At 44.7% G+C, this 19,292-nt stretch overlaps 2 protein-coding genes across 3 annotated transcripts in view; one reads left to right on the top strand and one right to left on the bottom strand.

Moving 5' to 3' along the window:
• The window catches only part of ASTN2 (astrotactin 2), a 595,119-nt gene that overhangs the window by 386,749 nt on the left and 189,078 nt on the right, over positions 1 to 19,292 (top strand). Inside the window, 3 exon segments of the mRNA XM_077835839.1 lie at positions 31 to 155; positions 756 to 860; positions 3,531 to 3,710. Coding sequence (XP_077691965.1) covers positions 31 to 155; positions 756 to 860; positions 3,531 to 3,710 — 410 coding nt within the window.
• TRIM32 (tripartite motif containing 32) lies at positions 11,484 to 16,323 on the bottom strand. Of its 2 annotated transcripts, none has more exons than XM_077835840.1 (2): positions 13,720 to 16,323; positions 11,484 to 11,783 (listed from the first exon to the last, which is right to left on the bottom strand). In XM_077835840.1, exon 1 carries the CDS (start codon positions 16,284 to 16,286, stop codon positions 14,343 to 14,345), a length of 1,944 nt encoding a protein of 647 aa, XP_077691966.1. In that variant the 5' UTR covers positions 16,287 to 16,323; the 3' UTR covers positions 11,484 to 11,783; positions 13,720 to 14,342. The 2 variants fall into 2 exon arrangements, with proteins under 2 accessions (XP_077691966.1, XP_077691967.1); XM_077835841.1 differs by having other exon boundaries at positions 15,117 to 16,323.

The raw sequence follows: 19,292 nt of genomic DNA, 5'->3' as shown, positions 1-19,292 counted from the left end.
CTTTGGAATTTTCTTTTTTTCTTTCTTCAGGGAGAATAACTTCATCAAGGACTTCCCCCAGCTGGCCGACGCGCTGATGGTGATTCCGCTGCCCGTGGAGGAGCAGTGCCGCGGCGTCCTTTCTGAGCCTCTGCCTGACCTCCAGCTGCTCACGGGTAAGCAGCCCCTGTCCCGGCAGCCTTCCTGGAGGTGGTATGCTCTCAGCCCCCAGGCAGGGCTGGGCTTTCACAGCCGCCTGTCGGAGAACAACACCCTAAAGAGGTGTCTGGGGTGTGCTCAGAAGTAAACCCCCTCTTTTCTGTCTCCCTGTCTCTGACCCCCATGTTTAAATCCCTCCCCCCATCTCCCCACATTCCCCAGTGGTCCTGCTCTCCTCCTCAGTCTCAAGGACCTTCCATGTGTCCAGCTGGCTAATGTCTGTTGGAAATAATACACTGGCCAGCCCACAGTCATGGTTGTTATGCCAACCTGCATCCCATCCCTGTGAGCTTCCTCACAGCAGTGCCCTGTCTGTGTCAATGCCAGCTTCTCCAGCAGCGTGAGCTCATGGAAGGTCAGCCTCCTCATCTCAGCCCTGGCCGTGCAGCCAGCGCTCCGGCAGTGTGATCCGTCTGGGGTGATGGTCTCTGTTATCCTTGTGTCTGTAGCCACAAACCACGCAGCAAAAAATACAGTCAGAGTGAAAGTAACTCTTCCCAGGGTGCATCCTTCGCTGTCTCCTCCCCACTCTCTAAGCCCTGGCTTCCTTTTTACAGGAGACATCAGGTATGATGAGGCAATGGGCTACCCCATGGTGCAACACTGGAGGGTCAGAAGCAACCTGTACAAGGTGAAGCTCAGCACCATCACCCACGCTGCAGGTGAGAGCTGCCTTGGTCATGAAAACGGTTCTAGCTGGGAGGAGAGTGTGTGTGTGGGCAGCAGGCACTGGCTCTCCCATCACTACCCATGCCTTAATACCGAGCACTTATCCAGCACTTTGCTTCTCCAGGCTCTGTACAGACACTAATGCTCACAATCCCCTCCCCCAGGAAGGTCGGCAGAGAGAATTATCTGCTTTCTATATAAGAACATAACATAAGAATGGCCACACTGGGTCAGACCAAAGGTCCATCTAGCCCAGTGTCCTGTTTTCTGACAGTGGCCAATGCCAGGTGCCCCAGAGGGAATGAACAGAACAGGTAATCATCAAGTGATCCATCCCATGTCGCCCATTTCCAACTTCTGGCAAACAGAGGCAAGGGACACTATCCCTGCCAATCCTGGCTAATAGCCATTGATAGATCTATCCTACATTAATTTATATAGTTCTTTTTTGAACTCTGTTTTAGTCTTGACCTTCACAACATACTTTGGCAAGGAGTTCCACAGGCCGACTGTGCGTTGTGTGAAGAAATGCTTCTTTTTGCTTGTTTTAAACCTGCTGCCTATTAAAAGACAGAGAGGGGAAACTGAGGCAGAGAGTTCACATGATTTGGTCACGGTCACAGATGGAGACAGAGCCAGGATGAGGGTAATGAAATAATAACCTCCAGCCCTTACTGTTCACAGAGCTCTGCATCCGAGGAATGCACAGCTCTTTATAGTGGGGGATAAAAACCATTGTTCCCATTAAACATGGGGGGAAACCAACACAGGGAGAGGTTGAGGTCAGAATGGTCCATTTTGGGTGCCTAAAGTTAAGCACCTAAATCCCTACTTAGGCACCTAACTGAGGGACTTGATTTTTCTGAGATTGTGAGCACCTGCAGCTCCTGTTGGCTTTTGGTGGCTGGCTTTAAGCAACCACATTTAAATGTTTTGTGCTAAATGATTTGACCAAGAAGACACAGCAGTGGCAGAGGGATGGTAGAGGTTCAGGTCTCCTGGCTCCCAGCTCCCTAGGTCATGTTTCCTTTTCAGAAGTTTCTGACTCCCCACCGCCTACTCATGCCACAAGGCACTGCCTCTCTAAACTAAACCCCGCCTCCTGTAACACATACAGACTTGTTCCACTGAGACACGTCCTCCTTGCTCTGCACTATCAGAATAGTGTGTGTTCAACGGGATTAGAGTTACCTCCCTTTCCCCATTCACCCTGAGCTCATCTGCTGTCCCTCTTGCACCTCTCGGAATGGTGGGAGCTCGGGATTAACCAGGGAGGTTAATGACCTAGACTTGCTAGGCTTCCAGTTGCACGACTGTTCTTGAGCAATCTGGCTAAGCATCACTGTTACACAAATCCTCGAGATCACTGTCTCAAGAGCCTTTTTCAGCAGCCTTTCTGCCGGTGCACAGATACTCCAGGGCCAGGTGCTTTATGAAAACCTGGAGAGACTGGCCCCGTTGCGATCTGGTTTGTATTTGATCATCTGGTATAAAAATTTTCCCCAGTGGACAAACTCATTGCATCCGAATGTCATGTCTGCATCAAAATGTCTTTGCCTTGTCATGGTTCTCCAAGTTCCATCATGGGGCAATGTCCCGGCAAACCTGATGCACCAGCTCTGAAGAAACAAAATACAGATGAAGTCTGCAAGGGCTTTTCTTCCCAGGAGAAAGTTTGCAGCCAAAAGACTTCCCCACCCTCAAGTCCAGCCCTGTCCTGTGACCCCAAAGCATTTCCCCCTACTGTCTGCCAAGTGACCAGTGAGCACCCCTGAGCACCTGTGCAAAGGAGTGGGACAACTGAGTTAAGGTTAACCCCTTTTACCTCTGTGCACTCTTTGTGATACACTGGCCCAGATTCACAAAGGAGCAGAAGACATCTAACTCCTATTGAAATCAAGGGGAGTTAGGAAGCTAAATTCCTTAGTGAATCTGGGCCGGTGTGCTCAAACCAGGACAGTGGCCTCACATTTTGCTGCCACCAGGAGACACGTCAGGCTACTCCTTGCCTTGTTCCAATGGAACTTTTCCTGTGACAATCCCAAGAGCTGGGACACCTGCCTTAGGGTTACTCACTTTCAACTGGGGCTGCTGGCAGATTGCCAGGAAATTCACATGACCTGCAGTCCGGCTATCTGTGTCCAGTTACTTTCTTCCCCTCCCAACCATCCAGGGCACTCCAGGGCACTTTCAGCTTTTTTTTTTAAATAAACAAACATGCCCAGAATATTAACTCTGGGGATGCTCCACTGTATGATCTGGAATAAATTAATCCCTACGCTAGGGCAACGTCTCCAGCTGTGATAACTGCAAAACAAAGCTGAGACATACCCTCCGGTGTAGCTTGCAAAAAAGGAACGGAGCTTCAGTTGTGTAACACATGCATGTGTCTGCACTGCAGCACTGTCACCAGTGACTTATATGTGAAACCCCTGATGGGGGGGAAGCCACAGAAAGGTCCGAAAGCTGCAGACCCAGGTAAACAGCATGTGTTTAGCAAACCATAATGTAAGCCACAGAGGCAGGTAGAGGAGGAGGAAATGCAGCTGGCACACAAGTGTTCAGGGATCAGAGAGTTTGGAGCAGGAACTCTGTGAGTCCCCACTGCCCACACCTGGCTGCCCTGTCTGGTGTGTTTACCAATGAGATGCTCACTCTTTCAGGATTTGCAAATGTGCTGAAGATCCTAAGCAAGGACAGCAGCCGGGAGGAGCTGTTGTCATTCATTCAGCAGTACGGCTCTCACTACATCCAAGAGGCACTGTATGGATCAGAGTTCAGCTGCACCATCCACTTCCCCAGCAAGAAGGTCCAACAGCAGCTTTGGCTCCAGTACCAGAAAGGTAAGGGGACCCCAGGGAGGAGCTGCTGCCTCGGGCACGCCCACTGCTGCAAAACCATCCCAGCCCTTTTGACCCAGTTCCCTCCCAGCCCTCTCACCACCACCCTGCAGGCGCTTTGGGCCATGCCTGTAATTAGAAGCAAACTGAAGGCCTGGGTTGACCCAATGGCCAGCGACACAAGCCTGCCTGTGTCCCGAAGTCAGTCCAAAACTCCAGCTAGGCCTTGGATCGACTATTTACCTGTTCCTGCCATTGCCTTTCCTCAGACGCACACCCTCCCTCATGTAACCTGGGCAGCTGCCCACCGGGCTGTCGCCTGCAGGCCCTGTTTTGAAAAGAAGTACTTGCCATGATCCTTGTCATTTGCTTCCCTACCCTGTTGTGGTAGCCCCTGGAATGCCCTGGGTGATTTGGGTTGTTTTATATAAATGTGACATAATTGAGCTGTCTCAGAATGGCTTTGTTTTATTGCTTGTGACAATGACAGTCTTTAAGGAAGTGTATTAAATCAATAGCAGACTCATTGTGCTGCACTATAAATAACGAGACACATCATTAAGCAGGGCAATAAACTTCAGGCCTTTGAAGTAATACAATTAGGTTATGTTTATAAAAACTCCCTTATTGCTGTAGCCTTCCGTGTACCAGTTCATTTCCCTCCTCCGGAGAACCCGCAATAGTCCCTTGACTTGATCTTTCCCCACTCAAACGGACCACAGCGTATGTATGAACACATGGGACATATTATAGGATTCACAATAGCAGAGATTGCAAAGGCACTTTCATTCTATCATCTCTACATACTGAGCCTGGCCTGACATGCTATGATTGAGAGGAGACTAACGCATACACTGGGGTTCTGTGAACCTTTGGCTATGGCCTTTAGCTATTTTTCACCTGCATCCCAGCCGTAGTTGTTCCTGTGAGTTATTTATAACATGCTGTTCTTGTTTGTTTTATTTTTAAATATTGATAAATGGACGTTTGCCATAGCAATGCCATCGAATGGGGAGGAAAATGTGGAGATACGTTGTATACGTATGTGTGAGGCTATTAATCATTCAGACTGTGCAGCTTCCTGGAATCCCTTTGAAAAGGGGATAGTGTGAAATACTCAAGAGGGCCAGATTCTGCTCCCAGTTATGCTGATTTAAATCCAGAGAGACTCCACTCCAGAGAGACAGTGGAGTTACTCCAGATTTACAAGGGCATAATTTAGAGTAGAATCTGGATTTGATGACTAAAGTAACTAATAGCAACAGTGCTGTCAGTAGTGCTTTTAATCCATAGCTCTCAACACAGTTTAGAAAGGTGGGTGAGTAACATCATCCCCATTTTACAGATGAGGGAGGTGAGGTACAAAGCTATCTGTGGACTTGCTCAAGATCACAGAGCAGGTCAGTGACAGAGCCCAGGTCTCTTGACGTCTAGCCCACTGCTTTAGCTCCTGGAGTGCACTGCCTCCCCCACCAAACAGGTGCATCAAGGGAACAAGGTTGGCCCTCACTGGGTGAATGGCTAGGAGATCTGTACCTTCAGCTCTTTCATTTGGGGCAGCAGGGGAACCTTGGTTCCACAGAGCAGCTGCCTTCTGAAGGACAACATCCCACTGAGTTAATTTCACCTGAATGTGTCCTCACAGACAGGGCACTTTATTTGCTATTCCATGCAGTGCCGTTACCAAGGCTTTTCTGTGTAGGCTTTCCCTCCCCTCCAGCTGTCGTACATAGCACTGGGACTCACTGCCCAAAAGCAGTGGGGAGAAAGTGAACACCTTACCTGCGTGGTTATAAGACACTCCCTTGCACTGTTCTGATTCCTTTCCTATCCAGCTCCCTTATCGCCTCCATCCCATTCTTAGTAGCCCTGGCCATGGCATTCACCTTCCACGTGGAACAGTAAGTCATCACCCACAAGGCTTCAACTGCTGTTCAGCAGCCTAGGTGCTCAAGTGAAGCCATTATTGTCTCCTCCACCATGAGGTGGAAAGCATCCTCTCTCCAGGAGTGTCTTCATTCCAACCAGGCCAAGGCTTCTAGCCCTTTGGTGATTACGTCCTCCCACTGGAAGACAAGCCACACAGGTTGCTTGTATTCTGGAGCGTTATGGCACATTATTTATCTGAAAAATGGACATGAAACCTGCCTAAGGGGTTGCTTCAAGGAAAGGCTCTAAAACGCAAATTATTATTGTTTTTAAACAATGAGGATGACATGACTAAAGTGCCCCAACCCAGACAGTTTGACTGGGTAACTGCTCAACTCAGAAACATCTCTGGCTTATCACTGCCTTCCTGCTAGCCAACCCGTTTCCTGCCTGCACCGGGAACACACATGCAGCACGTCTATGAACTATATGAAAGGGGCACTTTCCCTGTAATCTGGTAGCAGGTGAAATTGATAAAGGAGAAAAAAAATCTCATGCTGACTGGAATGGCCCCAAAAATAATAAAATTGAAGTTGTAGCACATTTGCAGCTTCCTGATCAAAGTCTCTTAATATTTTAATCAACTTCACAAATAAATCTGGAGGCCCCAGGAAGAGGTGCCCGCCTACAAAGTACACAATCTGTGTGTTTGTGTTCTAATTGAAAACATTGTCTCGAACATAAAACCGTACTGCTGGCAGTCCGATTTCTTGTAAATTGCTGGGCCAGACACGGGCTAGTTGCCAACGTTGGAACTGTTTGAATAACCACGCTAGCAGGCAGCAGAAAGGAACAGTCATGGGAGCCCTGGAAGGGCGTAGGTGTTTGCATACGGATTTACTCCAGCCAAATGCAAGACACGTTGATTTGGTTTTGTGGAGAGCCAGCAGAAAGCTTGCCCCTCTCGCTCCGAGTGCTCAGACACCCTGGGGACGAGCATGATACGAAAGCCGAGAGAGAGATTCCACTCTGCTGCATCTTCTCTCATTTGTGCTAGTGACAGAGGAGATGAGGTGTGCTCTGGGGTTGATGGACAGCTTGGTTTCTATGTCCATTAACAAAAGGGGGGAACTGCAGAGTTAATCTTCCCTCATTAAAAACAAACCCTGTACGTTCAAGATAAACATCGTGCTGATGACAGGTACTGGATGGACAGGCCTGGAGACAAAACAGAGGCCAGATGAGGGCCAGTTTTCCCTACTCTGCCCCTATATAGCATGAGCAGCATCACCTTACACCACCTTAACATTGCTCTGGATGCAGCCCCTCAAAAGGCAAGAGGAGCATACAGCCTCCTGAACCCCTCCACTGAGATTGCAAGCAAGAGAACCAGTTATGATCGTTTTGGAGGTATAGACATGTCATCCCTGGAAATTGAACTGACGCCATCCAGGAGCCTTCCTGGGATAAGGATTTTCAGTCACATAAAATATTTGGAAAGAGAGAGAGGGGAATTTTTGAGTAGACATTACAAATCAGGAGTTGCTTTTCTTTTAGATCTAAGGCAAATATTGGAAGTTTGCTTTCTTCCAATCTCCCCTCTGGAGAACGAGTTAGATTGTGGGCAAACAAAACAACCCCTCCCCCCCTTTTATTTCATTGAAAATCATTAAAGGCCCTATTTCAGGGGCTCTTTGGCTAGGGTTCCACGTTACCTAGCAACACTTTAACTCATCAAGGGCAGATGTGGGCACTGATCCGAGGCTTTGAAATTGACCCTGCTGTTGATCCCTTTCACTGAAGCCTGCATCGGTTTTCTCCACCATTAGAGCCTGTGTTTAACGCTGACAGCACGTCATTAGGTTCACACCAATTCTGCGGACATCTTTATTTGGCAGTTTGTGGACACCTGTGGACTCCGTGCCACCTCCTGTTGCTTTTAAGGCACTGTCACAACACATGCAGGAGGAAGTAGGGGAATCCTTCCAAGAAGGGCTCTCCCATTACAGCAAATGCACCTGCTACTGTCCGGTCCGTTCTCTGCAGAATAATTGTAATAGATCTATTTGCTCTGCGCCTCCCTTCAGTCTGACTGAATGGAGAGAGAAAGGCAGCTGTAAGAGGAAAGGGGAACAGTTATTCAGCAAGCCAACTTTGACATCCCAGGAGGAACTTCAAACAACTAAGCTTTGTATCTCCCTCACTTCCAGCGAGATAAACAGACCACAGACAATGAATGTGCATTTGAAAATGTCATTGGCCCAGATGAAAACGGAGAGGTCATCAGCAATACTGCAGAGAGTCTACTAGCATTAAGCCCTTTAGTAGCACTCTTCCTAACAGCACTGTGCAGACGGCAACGAAACCTTCCACCTTTCCCATAAGGCAGGATTACCTCTGCTCTACAGCTGGAGAGACTTGAGGCACAGCAGTTAAGTGACTTGCCCAAGGCCACGCAGCCAGTGTTTGATGAAACCTCAGATGTACCCAGTCCTAATACTCAGATCACTCTTCTCCCTCACAATGGAAATGGGAATAAAAAGATTCTAACAGCCAGAGAAACAGCTGCTGCTGAGGGGTTTAGAGTGGTAAGGATGTGAGGGAAGTGTCTGGAGAAGCAGAGGTTATGTTCTCATTGTCAGACAGCATTTTCCTTCCAACATTGGGTTAATTTTATTTTGCTCTTTTTACACCTCTCCTCCCCAAATGGCACACATGTAGATTTCCCCTGCCTGAGCCAACCTGGCCCAGTTATGTGCCCAGCAAACCAAATGTTGCAAACAGTTTCAGCATCTGGAAACAATGCACCCCTAGCTAATAAAGGAGAACAATGGCCATACTGGGTCAGACCAGTGGTCCATTAGCCCAGTATCCTGCGAGGTGCTTCAAAGGGAATGAACAGAACAGGCAATCATCGAGTGATCCATCCCATCATCCACTCCCAGCTTCTGGCAATCAAAGGGTATGGACACAACCAAGAACATGGGCTGACCCAGTTCCTGACCACCTTGGCTAATAGCCATTGATGGACCCATTCTCCATGAATTTAGCGAATTCTTTTCTGATCCCCGTTATAATTTTGGCCTCCACAACATCCCCTGGCAACAAGTCCCACAGCTTGACTATGCACTGTGTGAAATACTTCCTTTTGTTTGTTTTAAACCTGCTGCCTATTAATTTCATTGGGTGACCCCTAGTTCTTGTGTTATTTGAAGGAGTAAATAACACTTCCTTATTCACTTTCTCCACACCCATCATGATTTTATAGATCTCTATCGTTTCCCCTCTTACTCATCTCTTTTCCATGCTGAAAAATCCATCTTTTTAATCTCTCCTTATATGGAAGCTGTTCCATACCCTTAATCATTTTTGTTGCCTTTCTCTGAACCTTTTCCAATTCTAATATATCTTTTTTGAGAAGGGGTGATCTGAACTGCATGCAGTAAACAAGGTGTGGGCGTACCATGGATTTATATAGCGGCATTATGATATTTTCTGTCTTATTATCTATCCCTTTCCTAATGGTTCCTAACATTCTGATCGCTTTTTTGACTGCTACTGCAGATTGGGCAGACATTTTTAGAGAACTATCCACGATGACTCCAAGATCTCTTTCTTGAACGGGATCAGCTAATTTAGACCCCATCATTTTGTACTTATAGTTGGGATATTTTCCAATGTGCATTACTTTGCATTTATCAACGTTGAACTTCATCTGCCATTGTGTTGCCCAGTCATCCCGACTGTGGTGTGTTTCTCTGGCATTTTTCCCTGTACAAGGATGTTAAATGTAATTATATTATGGTCGCAGTTCAGCTATATTCACCTCTTGGCTCCACTGAGGATTAAATCAAGAATTGCCTCTCTCCTTGTGGGTTCCAGGACAAGCTGCTCCAAGAAGCCATCTTTTATGGTGCCTTGAAACTTTATCCCTGCATCCTTTCCTAAGATGACATATAGCCAGTCAATATGAGGATAGTTGAAATCCCCCATTATTATTGTAAAGGAGGACTTGTGGCACCTTAGAGACTAACAAATTTATTTGAGCATAAGCTTTGAGCATCTGATGAAGTGAGCTGTAGCTCATGAAAGCTTATGCTCAAATAAATTTGTTAGTCTCTAAGGTGCCACAAGTCCTCCTTTTCTTTTTGCGAATACAGACTAACATGGCTGCTACTCTGAAACCTGTCATTATTATTGTGTTTTCTACCTTTATAGTCTCTCTAATCTCCCTGCATTTCACAACCACAGTCACCATCCTAGTCAGGTAGTTGGTAGCATATTCCTACTGCTATACTCTTATTGTTCAAGCATGGAATTTCTGTCCATACAGATTCTATGGTACAATTGGATTCATTTCAGATTTTTACTTTATTTGCCTCTCTTTCTTGTACATAGAGGGCCACTCCCTCACCAGCGCAACCTACTCTGTCATTCCTATGTATTGTGTCCCATTGATTACCCTCATTCTACCAAGTTTCTGGGTTGCCTATTATATCCTAATGTAATGTCATGCCCTCTAGTTCACCCATTTTAGTATTTAGGCAATTGGGATATAATACTTTCCCCCTATACCTGGTTTTATTGTCTGGTTACAATATGAGCCTATAGAATTTTATAGCACTTTGAAATGTTTCTACCAACAAGCACTATATTAAGTGTATATCTCTTTGCAGCATGCAGTTTCTGTCCTGATACATGTTTTAAAACCACAGATTTAACATACTGTTCAGGCTTAAAAAAATCTAGTCAGTTGCTGTGAAATTTTGTTTAGACTAAACTGCACATGCGGTGAGTCAGTCTGCTAAATGACCTTATGCCCTGCTCATTGTAATCCAAAATTGCCAGGCGAGTACAGTAATTAGTTGTGCAAAATGAAATAACTTTAAAGCCTCACATTGACTAATGACCCAGAAAAATCACTTAAACTATACAATGCAAAGAACCTAAAAGTGCCTGTATTTTGTTTTTAACTTTTATAACCCTGCCCTCTTTGATTAAAAAAATAAAACTTTATTTTTAAAAATAACCTCCCAGCCTCAAACTTCACATGCCAATTTTGAATCCAGAATAAATGCTTACAGTGAAATTATAACTGCCGTGAGAAATCACCTCTTTTCATGAAACAGTTGATTTAGTGCTAAGTCTAGCAGGGACATTATGACTATCATTCTTCAAAGTTCTTTTTATTTTATAAACCAGCAACTGCTTAAAGCACTGTCTCACATCACAGGAAGAGAGTCTGGGTAACAAACTGAGCTGGTAACAAGGAAATCAGAGGATGTGTCTCCACTGATGAGATGTTGTCCTCTAAACCGAAATGGCAAATTGCTTGGCTCTCTTGTGGCTTCCCCTAAATGAGATTTTCTTAAAAAGAATACTGATAGCACTTATCAGATTATCCCAGTTTAATCCATAACAACTAGTTGAACCTCATGCCACACTGGAGTAATATAAACAGTACTGTCCCAATTTAAATTGAATAAATTGAAGCAGGCAGTGGCTAAGTGAATTGGTGGCAAATCTAGGATTATAATCCAGGATTCCTGGCTCTAACCACTTGACACACTTTCAACTATTTTTATTTGTTGCACTGCGAAAGGGTGAGGGTTGTTTGCCTTTGAAGCATTAGGTACGACATACATCACGAAGATACAGGCCTTGAGGGCCTATTGATCTGAGCGTATATGACAAATCCTAGTATTTATGTTTGTAAGGTGGGGAAAGAAGTGTGACATACTTATTGTAGACCTGCCAGAGAGTGGATTTATCCTCCACTTCCTGAGAGGAAGAGAAGAGGTATCTTGCAGTTAATATGTTAGCAAACCTAATTCCGGATGGCCATGGAACCCAGTCTGCCACCAAAGAGAACATAAGGAGAAATGTTTTTAATAATGAGATGAGCCATTTGTAATGCACTTTTAATTGGATCAATTTTCCCGTTATTACACAATCTTTAAAAATCAAACACACTCATAATCAGACATGTTCCATCTCCAGGTGAAAAGCAGAAGCTAAACTATTTCATCACAATCTTTAATTACTCCATTTCATCTCCTTTGGAGCGGATCACAAGGGTGGCAAAAAGGCAAAACACCACGGCAAAAGATGCAGCTCTGAGAAACTAGTTTATAGCCAATTCTGCTTTGCCAGCTGCAGCACGTATTCTAGCTGGGGACAGCCATTCCTCTTCTCTTCCCCGTCTGCCTGAAAAAAACCCCACAAGAACAGTATAGCAGCTACAGGCTAAACACACACACGGGCACCAATCCCCCCCACCTTACTCTACAAGTGCTTCACAGAATAGTGTCTCCTTTTCTTGGAATCTGTAATACAGGATGGAAGAGATGATGGAGAACTTAAACTGTGGCCACCAGGAGAAACCTAGGCAACCAACTGCTCAGTCAGCAGAACAGGCCAGGTTTTAAGTCCACTTAATGTATCCAGTTGGCCTCTAGGAAATATTCTCTCCCGAGTTTGATGCAGATGCTCATTAGGAAAGATAATATTGCTTCATTTATTCAGTTCTACGGAAGCTGCCTGCAGAAAATGGCTCTTAGGAACAGGTAAGATTTTTAAACATGAAAGATCAGTACAATAGGAACTGCCATCAATGTAATGTTTATAGAACAGCTTGGGCTGCAGCAGAGTTAATTATCCAAACGAAGTCCAAATACAAGTAGATCTATCCAAACAGCATGCACACCAGAGTGCAAGTTACTCTCCAGACTGCTACTACACACCCTAGGCAAACTTGCCCAGAAGACAGCTGAGTGTGTAAATCCATGTTTGGGGTTTGTATCTACAGCAAATCAACACACCACAGTTCATATGGTAAGGGCTGAATTTTTAAATTCCCTCAGAAGCCACAGTGTCTTCCCCTCTACAGATCCATTGCTTCCCTCTGTGCCTGCTCCCTTCTCTCCAAAGTTCTCCTAGCTCATCACTTCATAATACAGTAACGCGCAATTGCCCTGATCAGCATTGTACTCCCTGTGCTAGGCACTGTACAAACAGCAAAGATGGGTCTAGAGTAGTTGGGGCTAATGTGCTGGTCCTGCTCAGTTCTTTGGCGATATCAGGGAATCCACAAATCAAGATGGTTCTGCTTTTACCACTAGGTCTTGAAGCCCCGTTACAGTCACACAGCTGGCTGGAGAGGCACAAACAACAGCAGCTGCTTTTAGGAAGCTCTTATTTTTACTGCTGCTTAGCTAAGAAGGGACAGACAGCTTGTGGGAATTTAAAACTCACCTGTTACAGACACATTGTAGCACAGATTTGATACTACAGCAAATACAGTTCGAAAATGCTGGACAGGACAGATAAAGCCAGTTTTTTACGTCGTCTATTGTGCCCCCAAATTTGCAACTACATTGTTGATGGTAACACATAGTAATTACACTGCTGTGTAACCATGATCTTTAGCAGATTAACATTCTACAACTGTGTCCTATTTAAATGTTTCTTTTCTTCAGTGAACTATTTTAGAGAAGCAACACCACACTGAGATATGTGTTTATCAGCCAGGATAGGCACACTGTGGGGGTGTTAACTCACACAGCTGCAGTTATGTGCTTCATCTGACCCAAAGCTGAGACGAACATGCACCTGGTGCCTGCTGGAGCCATAAAAAAAGGCCAAAAAACGTCTCTAGGAATGTAGCTTTTTGCTGTGCATGGAGAAAGATGCAAACCACCAGAGCAAGAGCTTCCAAGTAATAAAATAAGATTCCCTCCCCACCGTTTTTTCCCTTATCTCATGAACAAGTAGCTTTCACATACAAAGTGCAGACTAATGGAAACCTATCAGTAAATGCAATGATCTGGAATGCAAAATATTGAAGTGTGCAGAAGAACATACCATTTGTCACATTTGATCTTGTTTACTTCAATTTCTCTCTCCCCTGGCAAAGCTTTAAATACCAAACATACCCTTCAAAGACAGGTTCCAAGCCAGATTTAATAGTAAAACAACTGTGAATACTAAGACTGAAATTTATTCTGTTAAATAGGTTCTCCTGTCAATTCCCCCCTCTCACGCTACACTTTTCTCATGCTAATCAAACTGTAATGAAATTCTCTTTGCCATCAGAGGGCAGTTCTCTGGCTCGATCAGTCTTCCATGATTGCACTGTACTCACTTCACATTGAAGAGACTGGTGGACCAAGTGGGATTCACTAATGGCACCATGAGGATAATCTCCTAACTACTGCAAACAGGGAGGGCCACAGCCCTGCCCTTTAGTTGTATGCAAGCTGCATCTTCGTGCAGTTTAGGGAGGCTGTGTTGTCGTATGCAACTACAGCGTTGCAATCAGAAATAGCTTTCCGTGGTTGTCTGTGAAGAATTGTGACTGAGATCTTTGTGAAGACTGTGGTGGTAAGAAGATCACTTCACAAGTCCCCTAAAGAAAGGTCATATAGAACAGTCAGTTAATATTTATGGCACAAAGCTGCTTGCAGTGGTTGAAGCTGGGAATATGAGCTACGGTACAAGGCAGTAAAATGTAGGGAGAGATCAGTCACTTAACCCACAACCAGTACTCCATAAGTATCCTTTGCTCCATGGAGGTGGGGGTGGTGGGTTTTTTTTTTTTTTAAATTACACAAATAAAAAAGGCTATTTTGTTTCTAAACACAAAATAGTGACACAGCTCGGACTAGGACATAATCCACCTGCAAGTGCAGCACTAACTTCTGTCAAATGATGATAAGGCGGGGAGAATCTATAATGAGAAGAGTAGCTTTATCCAGGGAAACACCCTTATGGTGTGGAATACCTCCTCAAATGGTAACTGTAGATCTTAATGCAGTGATCCCAACAATCCAGCACTAGGAGCTGCCCTTTAGGGGTAATGGCTATGCCAACAGGACAGGTGAGGCCTTCCCTGATTAAGATGTTGTAACCACCTCCTTTAGGAAAATGCAGGATTTCTTTACGGCTGCTGTCTGCAACTATCAGGTCTCCCCTAGCATCCACGCACATCCCAGCGATGCACCTGAAATCCTCATTCTCTGAGAAGAAGTGGCTGATCTGGCGGCCTAAGTGCCCATCTGGACCTACAGAGCCAATTGAAAAGCCCCCCTCGAGGTGGTGCTCATGCTGACGGTTCTCCAGATTGAGTCCCAGCCCCTGAGTGAAGTATACGGTCCCTTCAGAATCACAAGTGACAAACTTTGGGCGCACAGCACTACATAAGCAACTGTACTTGACTACCCCAACACCACGGTCCACTGTGAAACACCAGAGCTTTCCCCCTTCCACATCGGTCACTACAAACTGCCCTGAAGGCAGAGCTGTGATGCCCCAGGGCTTGCTAAGCTGGCTCCTGTGACATGCAACGCAGTGTCCATCCATGGTATACACCTTTAGTGAGTTATCATAGCTGTCAGTCACTCCTATCAGGCCATGGCAGTTCATGGTGACACATAGGGGAGTCAAATTGGGTAGATCTGCTCCAAGGAAACTCAGCACAAAGCTATCAATGCCACTAGGGCTCCGCCGGATCTCCTTCAGAAAACCCTTGCGGGTAAATACCTGGATTCGGAAATTGCCACGATCTGCCACAAGCACCTCTCCCTGTACGGTGACATGTACGCTGACAGGAAGATTGAACATCCCTGGCATGCTGCCTTTGGAGCCCATCTTCTTGAGGAAGTTACACTGCTGGATGCTAGTGGCTGTTTCAGGCATCCTTGGTTTGGCAGGTGAGGAATTTGGGGTCAAACTAGTCTCTTCTTGCACCACATCAGTTTCCCTAAATGTAGCCGATGAGGATGCAGCAGTCTCCATCAGAGATTCCTCCATGTTGACTGTCCGAGGTTTCTTTGCCACCTGCCCAATCTGCAGAGGTCCCACATGGCCCACCTTGAGGAGCTCCACCTCTTGCAGAGTCAGCTCTCTTGGTAGGTTGTTCGTCAGTTCTGGCTCTTCCTCATCCGCTGCCTCCTCCAAGAGAGCTATATCTCCCTGCTTAATCTTGGCAAGGAAATAGTCACATCGAGATACGATCTGCACCTCTGCTATGTTCAGCAGATAAGCCTGTTCCTCCATTACCTGGTTATTTACTTTCTCAACTTCAGACAAAGAGTTTGTGAAGAACTTCCGTGACCTTGCCAGTTCTTCCTGGATCTTGCGCTCTTCCTTGCTGTAATCCTGAAGAACTGCTTTGTATCTGGATTGTACATCTTTGGAGACCCCTTCCAGCGATGCTTTTCTTTTCTGCAGATCCCCCATGAGCTCCCGAAGTCTGCCAAGCTTTATCCCAAATTCCCTCCTCCGTTCATCAGCAGCCTCTTTGATGGCAACAACACCATGTCCTTGTTGCTGATGTTCCATCTCCTTGCATGGGTCACACAAAACCAAATTACAGCTCTTACAGAAGTGCCTGGGTAACCTTCTCCCACAAACTTTGCACATGAAAAGGCCCACAGCCTCACTTAGTCCTGTGGTGTCTATGATCTTCAGCACCGTGAGATTGTCGGTCAGTTGAGCCAAGTTTGTGATCCGAGTGACCTTGCTGCAGAAGGGACAGCGTATCCCATTGATGCTGTTTGCTAGGAGTTTCTCCAAGCACTGCTTGCAGATGGTGTGCCCACAGTGTAAGAGTTTGGGCCTCAGCTGGTCCTCAGTAAAGGACTCCATGCAAATAGGACACTCCAGAACTTCCCGAAGTGCATCCGAGTTCAGGTGAGAGGCAGCGGCCATGGCTTTCCAAGGTGGATTCAATTAGTGTAAAACTTGTACTCACATTTATTCCAAGGTGCTTTGATCCTGTTCAGAAAGAAAAGAGAAAAGTGATTTATTTCCTCACCACCTCCGGCTATACATACACATGCAATTTATTTCTGATTTATCAACCAGCTCTGGCGAATAAGCAATCCACTTGGCTCTTCCACATTCTGAAGGGGCAGATTAATTTCAGCTAATCTCACAGTGGGCAAGTTCTAACACTAACTTGCAGTTTCTGGTACGCTGAATGATTCACTTACAAGATTTATAAGTAAAACTGAAAGAAGTCTAATGGCAGCAATAAGGAAACCCAATAGATATTGATGACTAAATCATCTGCTCATGATACCCAACTACCACTGCCGTGCCTCTGAGTTTACACAATTTATGGATACATAGGGATAGTAAATCAAGCATTCAAATATTGCAGATCAAAAGGGGGACCAGATGGTGCAGTGCCTTAGGACATTAGTATATTACTTCTGGAGACCAGGATTCAGATGTGACCTCAGACATGAGTGAAATGAATGTGGTTGTTCTGATCTACCTTCCTGGATGTTAATCAACCAAAATGATAAATTTCCAACATCCCGTCTGTTTGTCAGAAAGATAAACTAGAGTGAAAGAGATTTGTCAGTTTCTGCTGGTTTTTTGTGCATTTTTTAAACATGCAATCATTCACAGCTAAGATTCAATCCAGTATATTTTATTAACCTCTTCAGTGTTACATCCCTCCCCCACACATGAAACAAAATACACCTCTGATGTACCAAAATTCCAGTGGGCACTGGCACTGAACAGGTTAATAATTAGACATTTCCATTCATTTGTAAAAACTACTTGAATTCAATTGCTCATTATTCGTTCTGGAGTTTGGTTTTAAAATGTTTCACTTTATAGATTTAATAATCTTGCAGCATCCATCTTGCTCTTACATTTTGGTTCAATCTAATACTACCTTTATTGCCAACCTCCCTTATCCAGGGGTTTCTGTATCCTTCAGCATCCTCACATTATTCCTCCATACTGAATTAAAGAATTGCAGTAGTTCTCTCACTAAAGCAGGCATCCACTCAAAAAGAACACAAGAGTTCACATCATTAAACCATTATTCAGTGGACTTGGTTTCCATACCTTTACTATTGCAAGGCCTGGCCATTAAAAGAAAGAAATCCCTATTTTTTTTTTTTTTTTTTTGTCCCGAAGATGAAGAGAGTGAGCTGTGAGACCTGTACAGAAAAGTAACATACCCACTGTGCTCTGAATCACGGCTGCCTGACCATAGCACTCTCCTGCTTCCCTGCTGAGCTTGCCTGCTTCATCCTTGGGAGCATCTGAGACAGAAGGATTTTGTATACTTCAGTAGACCATTTGCTCAAAGGAAGGGAGCAGACAACTGCTGTGGAGGAAAGTGCTTTGTGCTCATATAGAGAGAAAGTGTGCATCAGTAGGTTTCAACCAATGCCCTGTTTGTTATTCTTTGGAGCCCTCATTTTCAGGGACTGAGTCAGTGGTGTAGGGGAAATCACAGTTATCTACCAAGTGAGGACCTGATCCTTTACTCCCAGGATTTGCAGTGTTGTGGATGTAATACTCAAGAGCTCCTGGGGAATTTTGGCGTCATAGTGTTTAAAGCCAGAAGGGACCACTAGGTCATCTAGTCTGACCTGTATATCACAAACCATTACATGTCCTACTTACCCTATAGCCCAATAACTTGGGTTAGACTAAAGCATTTCAGTCTCCAGAAATTAAGCTGTGTTATCTAGCAGCTCCTACCGCTAGCACTGAAATAGAAGATTTGTCTTTATCCTTCACATACATAGGAGCTGTGGGAACAGAAAGCATTGCTCAATAGCCAGGACACTGCCAAGTAGGCCAGAAATGTTCCTCAAAGTAGTGAAAATCAGTATTTAAGAATGATAAATCCACAGTGTAAGACCTATTATCTATATATATTCTCCTTAAAAATATACAAGAGGGCTGGCTTTGCTTGGAGGGATAACAATAGGGAAAGATGTCAGGTGATTGGAGTGGGGAGGAATCCCAGTTTAGATAAAAGGTTGCCGACCACCTTTAAAAAAAACAAAGCAGAGAGAGCTCTGTTCATTAAAAATAAACTGCTATTCATTTTGAAGTGGCTCAAATATTCAGCAAGCTGAACTAAACAAGGTCTTAAATCACAAAAACACCTGTTTATGAGAATGATACTGTGGGTCTCACTGAAGTAAAACAATTCAGTGATCGCTGTAATTGCATCCTTAACTCGCATGAGGGCAACCCTTAGGAGAGGTTTCCAGCTAACAGGTGCTCTTGTGCATCATAGTTCAGGCAGTTCATTAAGCACAAGGGGTTAAAATTAGAGAAAACCTTAGGTGAGGGTCAAGTTAGAAATATATATGTGATTTTTTTTAATTACTGTATAACTTTGCACCATCTGTTTTTGTTTTGTTTCTCTTAGCATGCACTGAGAGACTAAACTAGTTAGTTTACTAGTTACTTTTGTATTTTAGTCAACTTTACAATCAGATTCTGGCACTAGGACAAAGCTTCAAAATTTAGGCTACAAACCCTGCAGGGAAATTGTTTAAGAAAATACTCCACTGGAATGAATAAATAATAATAATAATGCATCCCTGTAACTCAGAATTTTCCTGCCTTTGCTTTTATTTGCATTAACCCTTATCTGTATGTGTGTTCAGAGTGAATATACAGGCTACTAGAAACATTGCAGGATTTTTTTCAAATCAGCACTGTGGGAATGGAAACATACAATGTGATCACAGGAGAATATTTTTCTATAAAAAGAAAATAATGTTTATGTCCCAAGAAGCAAAGTTCCATGCATGCCTCTAAACATTTTTATTAAGCAAATGTAAGTCCTGAGTCAAATGGAGGTGCCCTTGGGATTGTTAAGAATACGCTTTGTGAACACAAGCATGTCAAGCATGGGCTGATGAACGCACAGTGGAAACTATCGCA

This window comes from Eretmochelys imbricata, chromosome 16, assembly GCF_965152235.1.
Source record: "Eretmochelys imbricata isolate rEreImb1 chromosome 16, rEreImb1.hap1, whole genome shotgun sequence".
Classification (NCBI taxonomy): Eukaryota; Metazoa; Chordata; order Testudines; family Cheloniidae; genus Eretmochelys; species Eretmochelys imbricata.
Note: the sequence above shows the minus strand (reverse complement) of the source record. Positions and strands in the feature narration are given on the sequence as shown.